Source organism: Megalops cyprinoides, chromosome 14, assembly GCF_013368585.1.
Source record: "Megalops cyprinoides isolate fMegCyp1 chromosome 14, fMegCyp1.pri, whole genome shotgun sequence".
Taxonomy (NCBI): Eukaryota; Metazoa; Chordata; class Actinopteri; order Elopiformes; family Megalopidae; genus Megalops; species Megalops cyprinoides.
Window position 1 is genome coordinate 5,397,003 of NC_050596.1, and position 15,786 is coordinate 5,412,788.

The 15,786-nt window shown below is 42.5% G+C and overlaps 1 protein-coding gene across 1 annotated transcript in view; it reads right to left on the reverse strand.

Moving 5' to 3' along the window:
• Positions 1-5,242: 5,242 nt before the first annotated feature.
• Positions 5,243-15,786, reverse strand: part of impg2a (interphotoreceptor matrix proteoglycan 2a) — a 28,067-nt gene continuing 17,523 nt past the window's right edge. The window contains exons 9-16 of the mRNA XM_036545516.1: positions 15,316-15,377; positions 13,144-13,426; positions 11,517-12,607; positions 10,889-11,108; positions 9,249-9,459; positions 7,981-8,169; positions 5,941-6,142; positions 5,243-5,326 (exon numbers count right to left, since the gene is read on the reverse strand). Coding sequence (XP_036401409.1) covers positions 5,243-5,326; positions 5,941-6,142; positions 7,981-8,169; positions 9,249-9,459; positions 10,889-11,108; positions 11,517-12,607; positions 13,144-13,426; positions 15,316-15,377 — 2,342 coding nt within the window. The remainder of the gene's footprint in view (positions 5,327-5,940; positions 6,143-7,980; positions 8,170-9,248; positions 9,460-10,888; positions 11,109-11,516; positions 12,608-13,143; positions 13,427-15,315; positions 15,378-15,786) is intronic.

Below are 15,786 nucleotides of genomic sequence, written 5' to 3' on the forward strand. Positions count from 1 at the left end.
CAGTGGATCTGTGCGGGTTACATAAGACCGGCTGTAGTTTCAGATTACCAGGCTTGGTTCAAGACGTGACAGAAGACAGAAATAGGAAAGCCAATACTGAAAGGTAATCAGCAACCTAAGGTTTGAGTGAAAAGTCAATGTTATTCCAACACCACAGTAGTAAGTGTCAGAATCCCAGTTACATCAGTGTCACCCTAAGTGCTGAATAGGCAAAGCGATCAAACCCAATCAATAAATCGATATCAACTTTAAACAGAAACTGCCAATAACACAAACATCAAAGAGCAAGAGAGAGAGTATGTATGTACGTGTGTGTGTATGTGTGTGTGTGTTTAGAAGTTAACACGGAATTAAACCCATGGCAATTGTACAGGTCTGTACATGGAATGGTATTTTAATTATATGCGATGTGACAATCTAAGTTCAACATAAGGACACTCTTGTTGGGTTCTTTTTCAGCAGCTGTCAAATCAAGAGAGGCATGAATCTGCTACAAAGGAAGGGGGGTGTCAGACTTGGCAGTAATCTGGACTGTGTTCAGTAGGCATTGGAAGGGGTGAAGAAGTGCATCTCAATGCGCTCTGGGTCCGATTTACCACACTAGCTAAGGCTAGATGCATAGTATCCATAGGCGGAGTTTGACATTTGCGGAAACATTTTTTAACTGACGTCAGTACACAGTCCAACTGTTGCGTGGCGTGTTACGCATAAACATACAGAAACAGAAGACAATAGTGCCAAGCTTGCCATAAAGCCAAACAACACAGCGCATCAAATCAGTTTCTGACCACTTTGTACTATATCACACATCGGCTTACGTAGGGTATTTGTCTTTCACACATGAGCGCAGGACTCACACGAGCTAATCACTTCAGCTCTGCTACACACACAAATGACGCGCACTAACCATAAAGTTAAAGTCTGTTAAAAGTGAAATATCAATTTGTTTATATTATACTGTTATGCTTTCATTTCCCATGTACCCTTTTAAAACATTTAGTGTACACACGAACTAATTTCATGTTAAATTGAAAACTATGAAATATGCATACTCACTCATATGCAACTTATTGTGCGCACACACGCACACAATTAGAAAATGCTCAGCAACAGTGTCGCCTGTTGTTACAGTAGGCTTAAAAAAAAAAAAATATATATATATATATATATATATATATATATATAGATATAGATAGATAAAATAATAATAATAACCAGTGTCCTACCTAGTATAGAAGTAAACGCCATTTTTGCGTCCCGCGTCTCAGGTGATGGGTTTGCTGTTATGTCGTCCTCAATGTGAAGGCTCAAAAATGAATTTATTACAAAACCAAATATAATAGAATTCAGATTTATTTCTTAAAATCATTTTATTTTATTGCATTACTGTATGGTTGTCAAAATAACGCGTTAATTTAGATTAATTAATTATATAGTCGTGCTGTTATACTGAATATCAGCACGGCTGTGATTATCTTCAAGACTCGGCTTGCAACCTCATACCTACGACCGAATCACAGCCGTGCTGATATTCAGTATAACAGCACGACTTCGACTGTGATATTGCTTTTATACACCAGTTCTACAAACAAGACTGTTTATGAAGTAACGATAATTTGAGACAACAAATTATGTTTTTTTGTCGTTTACTCGGCTCCGCCGACAAAAATACTTCCTTGAGGATTACATTTACACGTGTTGTCAAGCAACACATAAACAGTTTCTTGACTGCAGGTTAGTTAGCTAGCTAGCGTCCTGCTTTTATCATACACGAAAAGGCTAGCTAGCTACTTTCATACCCGATAGCAGACTCGCCAGCTACTTTTTATCATACGCGTAAAGGCTAGCTATACAGTAGGCAAGCAAGCCACTTTTAATCATAGCCCACTACAGGCTACCGAGCTCGTTTTTAGCATACATGGACGGGCTAGATAAAAGGTAGGCTTGCTAACAAGCTAAAGCTAGTATTTTAAAATATTTTTAAATGTTTCTCACGGCAAATATTATATATGCGATTAATTTAGATTAATTAATCATAAAGCATGTAATTAGATTAATTTTGGACCAATTTTAGACTAAATGTGACATTAAAGCGACTGGGCAATGCCCCCCTGCCTCCCCGAAAACTCCGCCTATGATGGTATCCCTCCATTCAGCAAACATTAATGCAAACATCATCAAATATCAGTTGCAATGAATATTCTATTAGAATAAAAACACAAGATCGCAATGCAACTGAACATAAAATAACTAGAATACAAGCATAATGTGATATTATAAAAAATATCAAAGTATTGCTTTATTTAAAAAATGACCATTTATGTACAATGAAAGACATTGGTTCTTTAAATGTATTAGATGAATACCATCAATGACATGTTACACATAAATTGTACTCCCTCATGAATATATTTACAAGCATAACTATTCTGTTCAACAGTATGCCATTTTGTCCAGTTGTTTATACAGATGAAAAATCTGTTTGTATTGATAGAATAATTGAATTGGACTTTAGACACACTTGTTTTGGAACTGTACAATAAACAAATGAATGAAAAATGTAAATGTAAACATAAATTGAAACTGAAAACTGTTTTGGGCCAATTTCAACAGCATGGACATGGGTATAAACTGTGAGTTTAGACCACTATACCACGAAACCCCATTTTGGTCATATGGTCAATTGGTTCTGCAATTAGTCCTCAACCTCTTAATGCTTCTGACCCCTGAAATGTTAGAGTCCAGACAGAAATGCAGGAAGAGAAAAAGCAAACACAGTTTAAATCTGTAACCAAAGACAATCACACCTGGAAAAGGAAAGATCCATCATTTTGCACAGAATATGTATAAATCCTAAATAGGAACTTCCAAGTACTTCCAAATACTAAATGTTGTGCAACCCTAAGATATTTTCTCTGTTTTTACACATTTTTGTTGACTTGGACAAGGGGTTAAATGTAATGTGTGTGTGTATGTTTGTGTGTGTGCATGTGTGTAATATGACCATTCCGTTCAAATTATTCCTTGAGTAGCAATGCCTCTGGTACATTAAATCTCCATCCAACACAAAATTCTAGAAATATCTACACATCACATCAGGGACAGTATATTTCTTCCTTTCTTTACATCACCAAATCTGACTGATCAGCTTTATTACACATCATATATCTAATAATTATCAAAATGATTTCAGATGACAATGACATGCTCCTACAGCACAGAAAAAGCCAGTGCTTCTATGGAAAAATGGACAAGAAGATTCCAGATTGTGAAATTGTTCTTGCAGCTAGAGGGCCCTCCCAAAACTCACAGGGAACCCTTGGGGTTCTGCCACAGATACACCATTCCCTGGTGTAAGGTGTGTCTGTTCCACCTCATCACAGTTTTTTGGACCGGGTGAAGGCACTGACAAATGAGGAAAAAGTGGGCGGGATGGGCAGGGCCTTAAGAATGCCCACCTCCCCATCTACAAGCTGAAATCCAGACATGGGACTGGCGAATGTCTGTTCCCTGTGTCTCTCCCTGCGTCTGTGGAACAGTGTAATTACCAGAACTGACTGACTTGAAGTACACAAGAACAGGAACGTTCCAATGCAATAGAAAATAAAATTGGTTGTACAACAAACACAATTGAAAATGAACAAAACCTTGCTTTGCTCTCAACATCCAGCAACGAATCAGACACAACACCAGTGGAATCACATGTAGTCTCATGCCTCTCATGGGGCAAAAATAAAACCTGCAAAGAAAACAGTCTGAAGTGTGCAAGCTAAATGTCATGGCAATATGAGGCAATGACGCCAAAGGAAGTCTTCCTTTTTCCTTGCTCTCTCTTCAAAGACAAAGGCGCGGGTCTGAAAGCAAAGAGTGAGCTGTGTGAGATACACTGAGGCTTCCCCATAGGGGGCTCATTGAGCTACAAAAAACACAATAACCACTGGAGCTGCTGGAATGACCGCACTACTTTGAGAAAGTAGAGAGAGGTACCTTGTGGCCCACGGTGAATGATTGCCTCCTGTGGGTCTATGTTGAGGAGCTCTCACGTCGAATGTCTAGGACCCTGTTTACACACAAGAGCAGCCAATTAGTTCTAGAATGCTGCACACCAGAAAAGCGGCATGCAAAACCAGAGGAATTAAGCATGTGAACAGCTAAAACCGCTAGCAGTCACAGCAAAAATAAATCTGAAGGATTTTTTTCCCAATAATGTCTCTTTGTCTCTTTGACAAATCAGAGTCTGGTTTGATGCTGTGTGTGAAGTGCTTCCAGATCCCCTGTGCCTCGCCTCCCTTTTTCTCCCTCTGTGTCCTCTCTCTCCCTCCTCTCTCTGGGTTCAAGGCCCATTCCTTCCCATGGTGGGAGAGGGTTACATTTGGACGGGATTTTATTTGATCTGCAGTTTGGGGTCATCCCTCTCAGAAATCTACCCAAACCCCTCTGTCCTCTTACTCTGGCACATAATCAGTCTTCTGTGTTCACAGCTGGTGGGAAAATCGACCTCACGGAACCCTACACCTGTAGCAGCATAAAGACAGCCACAGCTGAGACTCCTGTCTGAGTCTGTGGGCCGATGTTTTTTCAGAGCCATGACAGATAATAGGCTTCAGTTAGGAATGAGCAGAAGACTTCCAGAAAATGTCAGGTGTTATGTATTCCCAGGGGTAGAAGTAGACAGGAGCTCTCTGTAGAATTTCACATTACAAGGGGTATACAGTAACCAGCATAAAACACTAATCTGTGTAATTCATTTCTCTTGCTTAATACTTAATAATGGTGGTCATGAGTCTAATAGAAACGTTTCATAAGTTGAATTCAGGTGACTCCTGAGTCCTATGAGCATTAACCCTGAGGTGCTCTGAGTATAAACTGCTTCCTCACCCGCAAGGTGCGTGAAGGAAATCTCTTTCCATCATGCTATCTCAACTCACATTGACCAAAGAGCTTTACTATTCTTACTCACAATTACCAGAGAATGAGGAGATTCGCTGTGCCAACCAACCCACCGTCAACCGAGAGACAGGAGCTTTGCTATCCCTGCCCACAATTAACAGAAGGGACATTTGCTATTTTAACTGATCTGTTTTGCTATCTCTGCTCACAGCGAGCAGAAAGAGGCGATCTGAGATCCTGACTGGCAGCTTGCCCTCCATGTGTATGTAATCCCATGGGAGGTTTACAGTGTCAGGTGAGTTTGACCTGCTGTTTTCCTGGAATCATTAGTAACCAATAAGAACCATCGCACTCACGCTTGGTGCTGCCTCATGAAGTCTGCAAACTGCCGGTCCTTGGCGTACAGCTCGATGATCCGTAACCGATCTTCAATTTCCTGCAAGGAGACGGAGGAGGAGAAGGAGAGGTGAGAGGGAGACAGTTATGTAATGCGGGAATGGCAGACCTGAGCAGTTCCACAGCAGTGTGTCCAAACTGACCACCCGCTGCTGTGTCTGCCCCTGGGCCTACAGAGGATTAACAGAACAAAGCAGAGCAGCATGAAGATGCAGGACAGTGACCCCAGGGTGAGCTGGCAGGTGATGCAGTTAGAAGAGGCCGTTCTACCATCCATACAAAAAAATTAATATAGGGAGAAATATATTCCAGCTAATGAGAATAATTAGCTCAATCAATATATTTTTGTGTTGCAGTATATTCCTGATTTGCATTAATATATACTGTAGTATTTGTGTTTGCAATATCTTCTTCCGCCTAACAACATATTTCAGCATATTACAATGTTACATTTCCATGTAGTCAAGTTCATAGTTCAAAGAAGTTATTTCCGTCACACTAAAAACTATGCACAATGCAACCAAAAAACATTGCAAATTCTCATATATAAAAAGTAGACATTAGCCCAATGCGTGCTCTTAAAGAGCATGCTGTGTGCTGAAGCTCTGCATGGCGCATGGCGCATGGCGCATGGTGGGATAGAGCGCTGTGCACCTCCTTGGTGAGCTCGCTGTTCTCGTAGATGTGGCGGATCTCCTCGCTGCTGAAGTCGGTGGAGGCCTCGGCGCTGGTGCTGCTGTGGCAGGGCAGCTCCGGGTAGCGCCTGTAGTAGTGGCTGTACCCTGTGGTGATGTCACTCTCGTACATGGGGTTGTACTTGGTGGCCCTCTCCATGGACGGCATGCTGTCCCCACGGCTGAGTGACAGAAGGTGGGATGGGGGGGTGTCAAAAGTAGGTTACGGCTGTTGCCAAATACCAGCGATGAGAAAATGGAGTGCAGCAAGTGCCGTGCAAAGCCAAGAAAGCTCTTTACGCTCATGGTCACGCTCTGTTGATAAATAACAAGCAGATCTGGTAATTAAATCACCCAGCTTAACTGTAACTCCCTCGTTAACACAAGAGATGCTGCTTGCCTTTATCCAGTCCAACAATATCAAAGACCACTTAGAGAATGCAGAGTAAGTCCTCCACACACTTTTCTCTAAACTGCATATACACACACACACACGCACACACACACTTAACCATTCAACAACACATATATTTTATTTATGTATTTTGTGACCCCTGTTAAGGTACTTCTTCATTCAAATAATTCAAGTTCCTTCATTCATGAGAATAAACTGGTTAGGTCTGTAAATAGCCATCTGGGTGAGACATAGAGCCATGGAGACAGTGGTGCAGGCAGTAGTGATGCAGCTTACCGGGTGAGATACTTGCATGGTGCTCTATAACTTTCTGGCTCCTGTTTAAAGCCTGTTAAAGCATACAGTCCCTAGTGTTTTGTCCATGACACATGTTAAAACGGTGTTTTGTCCATGACACATGTTAAAACATCCCGCATTACAGCATCTGCTACTGTCCCATTGAGCTTTTCACTCTCTCTAACACTCTGAAAATCTCATTATATAGAGTCATCTGAGACCCAGAGCATTGTATATAGTGTTGCATTAATTATACTTATTTAAGCAGACAGCTTTATTCAGAGAAATGTATATTTACTCAACACCCATGCACAGCTGTGCAACATTAGTAACGATGCCCTGGTATCTGCGGGGTAGAACAGCCATGTCTCAGCTTGGACTTGAACTTGCAACTCCTAAGGACTACTCAACACTATTTTCTTCAGCACTCAAACAGTAATGCTACATCTAAGGGGTGCGAGTCCAAGAAAGTCATCATTGCAGACAGAGAAATAGACGCATCAGTTTTCATCAGCCACAATTCCTCACAGAAGTGCCACTGGCTACACCCCCCCCGACAGCAAGTCAGATCCGAGGAGGCTGAACAGCAGTCTTCCACAGCGACAGCGTTCATCAGTCCACAGTCCCTGTGGAGACTCCCTCAATTACAATTTTAAACATAATCAGCAATGTTTTGAAATTTTTCCGATAAACATGTCCAGTGTCATTAATCAGACATGAAATGACTGCTGAGCCTGCTTCTGAATCTGGTCCCGGATCTGTATGAGCTTGGAGCTGTCAAACACGTGTTTGACTGGGTGTCATGTTAATAGTGTGCATGCGCCCATATTATAATAAATATTTGAGCAAAGTTGTTTACATCTCTGTCTACACTCAGTCTACCCACATTTAGGTTGTTTAAGCTGGTATGTGTTGCTGGAAACAGTGCAGGTACCACACATCTACAAGCTGACCTTGCACATCAAAACACATGTAATAGCATTCATTTGGGTAGAGCCAATGCCTTTGGATATATTATATTACTGGACAGCCCTCTTCAGCATTAGCAAATGCCACAAATAGATGCTAAAGGATTTTCAGGTGTTTTACTGTACAGGATATTTTTGTCAGAAAAAAAACTGTAACTGTACTGTTCATGAATCAGTCTCACACTGTATCATATTTAGAGCATTAGTGAAGAATGTTGCTGCTTAGAAAGTACACAAGATGTACCATGCAATACCCTCCCAGCCTGTTAAGAAATCCCAAGAGAGAAAAAACCCAAGTAACCAGTATCTGAATCAAAGTGGAGCACTCCATGCATTTGATCTGCTCAGCCTGATCTCTCACCGAATGGGATCCTCGGTCTCGTCCTTGTCATACTGGTCACGCAGAGTCCTGGCCAGAAAGAAGATGACACCAGAGGCCACGAGCAGGAAGCCGACCACTGAGGCGATGGCGATGCCCACCACCAGCGGCTCTGACACGTACTCCTCACAGTGCTCTCCACGGTACCACCAGTTTTCCCCGACCCGACACCTGAGGAGACACACCACTGTCAAAACAGAGCACCATATGGCAAGTACAAAACTCTACCACCGCTAGCAGCCAAGAATTCAACTCATGCAGACACATCTCACACAAACATTGGAAAAGAACACAAATCATACACATACAGCTCATACAGGCATTAGTACAGAATAATATTCACACACACAGAGTTAATACACCCCTCAGCACAGAACACAGCTCATACAACCCTCAGCACAGAGCACAACTCACACTCACACAGCTCAAACAGCCCTTAGTACAGAATACAATTCACACACACAGACTCCATACAACCCATACAACACAACATCAGCACAGAACGTATCTAATACACACACAGCTTGCACAAATATCAGCACAGGACACAATTTAATACAGCACACACAACCACCAACATACAACACAATTCAACACAGCACACACAGTTATCAGTCTCGAATCTAACCTACATAGCACATACAACCATGCAACCAGTAGCAAAGTACATATATTTTATACACGCCACACACTTGTTTATCAGGACTGTGCTCACCTTGCACACACATGGACCATATAACCACTGTTTAACCATTTTTAACAACAGCATATTGCTCGTACAAACATAAATGCCAAGTGGCTTTGATATTGTATGCCATTGTGTTTGCATATATGCATGCAATTATGTATGCATCTGTTTCACATTTACTCTGCTTTAGCTGGAGAACAAATGTTAGAGACCAGAGATCATGTGTAGGTGGGGATCGCGTCTTCATTACAATGAAAGTGTAAAAAAACATAAATGAAATTCATATTGTTTTCCATTCAAAGCAATGTTTATTTGGAGTTTTGGAGAAAAAACAGAGCATGTTTTCCCCTAACGGAATTTGCCACCATCTTTGAAGGCTTTTTTGAAGTTGACTAAAATAATCCCATGTGGGCAGCTACACTATGTGCCCTGGTCTTGTGTGTGTGTGTTGAAGCTTCTTTCTCCACAGCGCGTGACATTACTGACACAGATGTCCTGCAGCAGCATTAAAAGAGCCCTGTCCCAGAAACCCCGCACAGGCCACGCGATCCCTGCCGCCCACCTGCAGATGGCCCCCTTGCCGGGTATGATGTCGCACTTCCCATCATTCATGCAGAAGTCCTGCCGCAGCTCACAGATGCTCTGGCAGGGCAGGCCGTCCACGCTGAAGTAGCCAGCGTTACACACGCACTCTGCCTCACCCGACCAGCGGTTCACTGAGCACTCCGAGAACTCGTTACAGGCTTGGAACTTGCAGGGGTCCGCCTGTTCCCCTGGTGACGGCACACACAACAGGAAGCACTCGTTATGACATCTTTGTAGCTTTCCTCGTCAGGTCTTCTCATTTAGCCATCGGTTTGTTTATTTGTTTTGAGTGGGTTGTATGGAAAAGCTGGAAGATGTGCCAGTGTGCGTGGGAGTGCTGAATCCTTCGTGCGTGTGTCTTAAAAACAAGAGATAATGTATTCGTGAAGAGTGATGGAATATTGAGACTCAGAGATGGGAATTAAGCTGTGGTGAACAGAAAAAAATGCTTTCATAAATAACTCCTAAGTAAGACACGAAACCAGCAAGTTCAGTGTCAGTTTTTCTGTTTTGGTCTGTGTTGGTTGTGTATCCAAATGGTTTTATTGATGACAGTCGTATTCTGACAGCTCAGTGTGTAATGCAATCTCTTTCAAATGAGCTGAATTTATATCTGAAAGGAAAGGGTGTAAACAGAGTTCGTCCATTACTTCACGTTGATATCTGTGACTCACAGCTGTGAGCAGGTCCATGGAATCATTTGGCTCAGATACCTGTGGTTTTGTTAAACTGCCTGAACCAGTTAGCTGTGTGATAAGAATGCTCAAGGTGAAGTGCCAGCTTTTTTCACAAATCAGTTCCTAGAGCAGGGCATGCTATTGCTGCTCTTTTGACACTGTCATTGTCAATAATTTCCTCAGTCTGCTTTTGCACGCAATACCTTTCTGATATTTTTATGTACAACCGCTCACTATGCAACATGTGACTGGCTCAGGCGGTTCATAAAAGTCAGCCTCAACAGGAACCGTCAATGGATATAAATAAGGATCAGCAGTTATTCTGACACGATTTATGGACACATCTCCCAGGTCATGCACTTTGTCTTATTAAATAAACCAAGTGCAAATCAAATTTGATTCATATCATTATTTAGGGATTACTTAGTGAACTGTAATGCTAATTAATCGCACTCCCTCTGAGCTGTTTTTATATGGCATTCTGGTTCACTTCATTGGTCAGGACTGTAAAAAATTTTTGGCTGCTAGGTCAAGTCACTTTCAGCTCATCAGGAGGGGTTAAATGCTCACAGCTTTCATGATTTCCCTTGATCAATTCTGTTTAATTTTACTAATGATAGTAACGGAGACCATATTTTGATTAATTATCAGCCATGATTTTTTTAGCCTTTCTCTCCTACATGCCAAATGTTTCTACAGTACAAGGCATTCATGACCAATAATAAAAATGAACCTGCATCAAATTTTAATCTTTCAGTTTTCCGTGTGTTCACCAGGATTTCAAACAAATATAGTGTGACTGATTGATGGGTTGGTTTTTACTACAGACCAATCAGAGTGCTAATGTTAAATAAACCTTCATCACATTCAGTATAATTTGATATAATTATGAAGAATATAATTATTTATGCACAGTATAAATAGTGACTCCAGTAAATACCTGACTCCACATCCAAAGAGTACTTGTCAATGGCAAGGTTCATGGTCTGGTAGGCCGTGTTGCAGAAGTCTTCCAAGATGAGATACACCGCACTGGTGACGCCATGGGGAACGGGCTTTCCAAATTTCATCCTGCTGTTCACTACGATGCTGCCGTTCCTGAAGTTCAGGATCTCCAGGTTCTCAAAGTTGCTGAGATTGGACTGCAGGTAAGGTACGAGCTGTAATGATGAGACAGAGATCCTTGTTGTTTTTTCAATAGAAGAGACACATTTGTGAAGAATTACAGGTTCAGTACATCCACATGGGGCTGCAGCGTAGTGTGCAGGAAAACACCAGGGCTCAGATTCCCCAGTGGGGCACCTCTTCTATTGAGCACCTTAATTGCTTTAATAAATATCCAGCTGTATAAAATGAATGGTACATACGTAACATAAGTCTTTCTGGGTAAGATCATCTGCTAAGCAAATAATGTAGTATAATATTCCGGGTTATACAATCTATACTTGTGACAGGAACATAATCTTTGTCAGTAACAACAGTTACAGTCAGAGACAATGTTTCTGTTGATTTGTGTCCATGGAAGGTAGTGTTATCATAGAATAAATGGCATATACAGTAGAGCTTACCAATTCCAGAAATCTCTGCTCCAGAGCTTTGTACTCAGGTGAGCTCTTGTTGAAAAGGTCCTCGGAGAACATCATGTTGGTGACTCTAAGCTTGAAGAACACCATGAGCGCCCTCCCAGGCAAAGATCCGTTGTTTGGCTTGGCAATACTGGCCAGGTCAGTCCCGTGGGCAATGCCCGAAGGATACCCACTGCTGCCCGCCCCCCCTGTGAGGCCTGGCCCACCATAGTGGAACACGTCGAAGGACTGGTCTGAGTCTGTGACGGCACCTTGCAGGTCCTCCGTGGGTCTGAAAGTCGGATGATAAAATGGAGGTGTGGCAGTAAGGACAGGGGTCAGATGCAAATCGTCTGATGGTGGAGATGCCCCAGGCACTTCCTTGGGTGACAAGGGTTCTGTTGCAGCATAAGAGGCATCACCAGGAAAGGCGAAGGCTGTTGTGTCTTCTGAGGAGGATGGGGGATGCAGGGGGATGTCATCTTCAGGCACAAAGTCAGAGACTCGAGTGAAAGGTGATTCCCTCTCGGGAGAGAGCAGTGTAGGGGCGGCGGTGCCTAGGGTCTCGGCCTCCAGTGGCCTCCCCGTCATCACGGTGACCACAATGACCTCATCCTCAGCTAGATCCTCTTCTGAGATCTTGATAGCTGGGGCTTCTGTTGCCAAGGGCTCTACCACTTCCTCTTCCTCCAAAATCTGGACCCCTCCCTCATCTTCCTCAGTGGGCTCCAGGTACAGAGGGCCATCCTCAAAAGGGTTAATGACTGGTGAATCTACATTTATAGCGGACTCCTTTGCCTCCATATCCAGGTATGGGGGAGCTGCTGTGACAGCCTGCCCAGCATCGGGCTCCAGATACAAGCTCATGTCCAGGTGTTCAGGTGCAACAGGCAAAGAGGTAATGCTGACTGGGGCTGTTGGTGTCTCCGAGATGGCAGCATTGGTTGTGATATCATCGTGAAAGACAGTGATAATGGACGGTTCAGCTTCTCGATAGTCAGCAAGTGAATTAGGGTCTTCCCCCTCTATCTTGTCCTCTGATTGTAGTGTGGAATCAAAGTAGTCCTTGAACAGGGGACCATCCACAACCAAAACTGCAGGAGATTGAGTGAACATTTTAGTCTCGTCCTCTTCTTTCTTCTCCTCCATCAACTTTATATGTACCTCTTGCGTGATTTCCTCCTCTGGAATTTGCTCACTGTTTCCCACAATGGTTGTTATGGGTAACTGGGGCAAGACATTTGTTTCTTGTTCACCTCCAGAGAAACCAGATCCAGATCCCATGTCAAACAATTCGACCATGGAGTTCTCATCCTGACCACCAGGTGCTTCTGCCGGGCCTGCAGTCCAAGAGCTCTCAGTGACAACAGGTCCTGGGGTCACAGCAGCAACTACTTCTACAGCCACATTATCACTCTGCGGGCCATCTGCAGGTGTTGCCTTAGTATCCACAGTGTTGCTGAAAAAGAATTCCTCTTCCTCAAAGTCTCCATTATCTGACACAGAAAAGAAAATTCAGAAGGTTTTATATGGGAATTATCAAACTCTGCAAGCCTGTGTATGTGTGTATGCATGCTTGAAGGTATAAATGTGTGTGGGTATGCATTTTGTGCATGTGTAAGACCCTCACCATCAGCACTGGGCACAGGAGTGATATAGTCTGATTTCGGGGTGGCCTTGAGCTCCGTGTCAAAGGTCCTCACAGGAAGCTCAGGAGGAGGCAGAGTTGGGCTTTCGTCCAGGATGATGACGTCATTCTCGCCAGCCAGCACACTCTGTGACCCCACCCAGGGGTCATCGGGGCGGAAGGGGTCAAACAGGAAGTCATCCTTGCTGAAGCCGCTGTTGAAGATGTCATCGTCAGCCAGCTCCTGTTCAGGCAGGTTTGGTTTCTCTGCTGCAAGAACATTGTCCTGGGACAAAAGAAAGAGAGAGACAGCAGGCTAAGAAGGCATAACATCTCCTGACCTGAAGACCATGACCATGTGGCACCATAGAATTAATATTTAAAAACTTTGTCTGTTCTCAGATCCATCAACATATCCAAGGATATGATGTACATATACTAATTAAACATTTTTATATATACAGTAAAGAGTGTAAAATTACATATTATCATTAAATTACATTACATTTCTTTAAATGACACTAATTAAATGCTTTTGATATGTGTCACTATCATTATCAAAGTCCTTAGTTTGTCCATGCAGGAGAGTTTATTTTTGAACAATGTGACCAGGAATAGACACGTATTGCGATGCCAAGCAGCATGCTAATCTTCTAAGCCCTCCTTCTATTCCTCCCTCACTTCCCAGAAAAACAAACACACACAAACACATATGCACATACATGTATACACGCTCACACACACACAAACATAAACACGCACACATTTACATACACACAAACGTATACACACACACACACACACACACACACACACATTCATACACACATGCACGCACAGGCACCAGTGGTGCACACAAACCCAGACATCCAGAAATATATAGAAAGTATACAAATAAATGCAATATTAATAAATAAGAATTCCAGAAATAAAATAATGCCAAAATTCCATGTAAACAAGTCCAAACTGATACATATATTCATAATAAGCAAGATCTGAAATACAATCAAGAAGTCATTCAAATCTACACACAGAGCCACAGAAGAAGAGAAAATCTACGCACATAATTATGTACTGTTATAACACACAATTTAGAAATACTGACGTCTTGTGCTGTTCTCATCCTTGAAACATTACCCAGTGAATCCATGCCAGAGTAGACAGCATCATTGGCCATATCCTGCTTTCCCAGCAGCTCACAGGGATGAAGCAGAAATATGCACGGGCATACACCCTCCATCCTGTTAGCACCTTTTCCCCACTAGCCATAAAGCTAACCACAGACCATGCAGGCTTCTCTTGTAATCACTCAGCACACTTACAGCTATGTCAGCTACAGTCACAGTTACATACTTGTTCATTCCTATGAGCTGTATTTGTTAAAAGGCAAAAGGAAAAGGTTTTTCTTCCCCCATACATGTCTCAAATAACTTAAACAAAGCTTTTTACTACATCCACAGAAAGAAAATATATCTTCGCTTTCTGAAACCTGCCCAGTTTTGAACTCAACATAAGTCAGGACATTACGTTCTTTAGCAGCCAATAACCACCATGTGTATTTGCAAGTAAGCAGGCCATTCACCTGAAAGTGAGAGAGAGCAGGTTCCCTCATACAAACCCAGGCAGCATACACTAGCCAAAACAAGACTGTAAATCAGTTTAATAAGCAATGTGAAAAAGAGAGCCCAGCAATGGTAAGCAGAGTGCATAAATTCTCAAGCTATTACTTCTCTTCCAAACCGTGGTATTCAAATGTGTCTTTCTAATTACAGCTTCTTCAGGGAGGAAGGGTGAATCATTCTCCGCAGTAAATTTGTTTTATATTTAAACTTAGGGCCTGATTTAATTTAATATTTCGCAGAGATTGTACAAAAACAGAATCCACTTAATGTGGCACAAATGGCCCGGCCTTGAAAATAGTTTGCAGAAAATAGCCTTGGGACCGTTTTTTTACAGACAGTGGGGAATGCTTCACAGCTGTGAGCCTTGAAAGCAACAGCTTATGGTGCGCGCCATATAATATTAAACGCTTATGTGCCATTCAACTGTGCCATATCTCAAATCCCACAATGAAATCTCAATAAAGTGTGAGGCAGTATTGACTCTTGAATGCACTGGTGTGAGCCAGGTGCGGAGTTCAGTCAGCTGAAAGCCCTGCGACGCCCACTCACTCACCATGCTGTCATCTCCTGGTGTGCCTGTGGGTTTGGAGGCTTCTGGAGACAGCAAAGTCTCAACTGCCAAACACAGGACAGAGAGAGACACGGTCACATAAGTCCTTACTCGCCATCATAAGATATACAAGAGATAAAAATGGGTCCTGTCCCATTGCAGACAGAATGCAACCAACATAACAGGACCATGCTGATATGAGTAATCTATTCCACAGTGAAACAGGAGTCCTATTGACCTGACGCAGATTCTCAATGGTTCTCTGCCTGGTTAGCCGTTATTTCTGTCATTGCGGGACATTACAGCTGGAGGAATATCGCGTTAAAAAGTTACGCAAATCTAAATAATGGCATCTGCATTCAAGTTTAGCATGAAAATAACCCCTGAATTCATGAATTGCACACATCATAATTTCTTATCATTTGCATTGTTTCTCTGTAATGCACAATACAAAAGGCTCCATGAAAAGTCCTA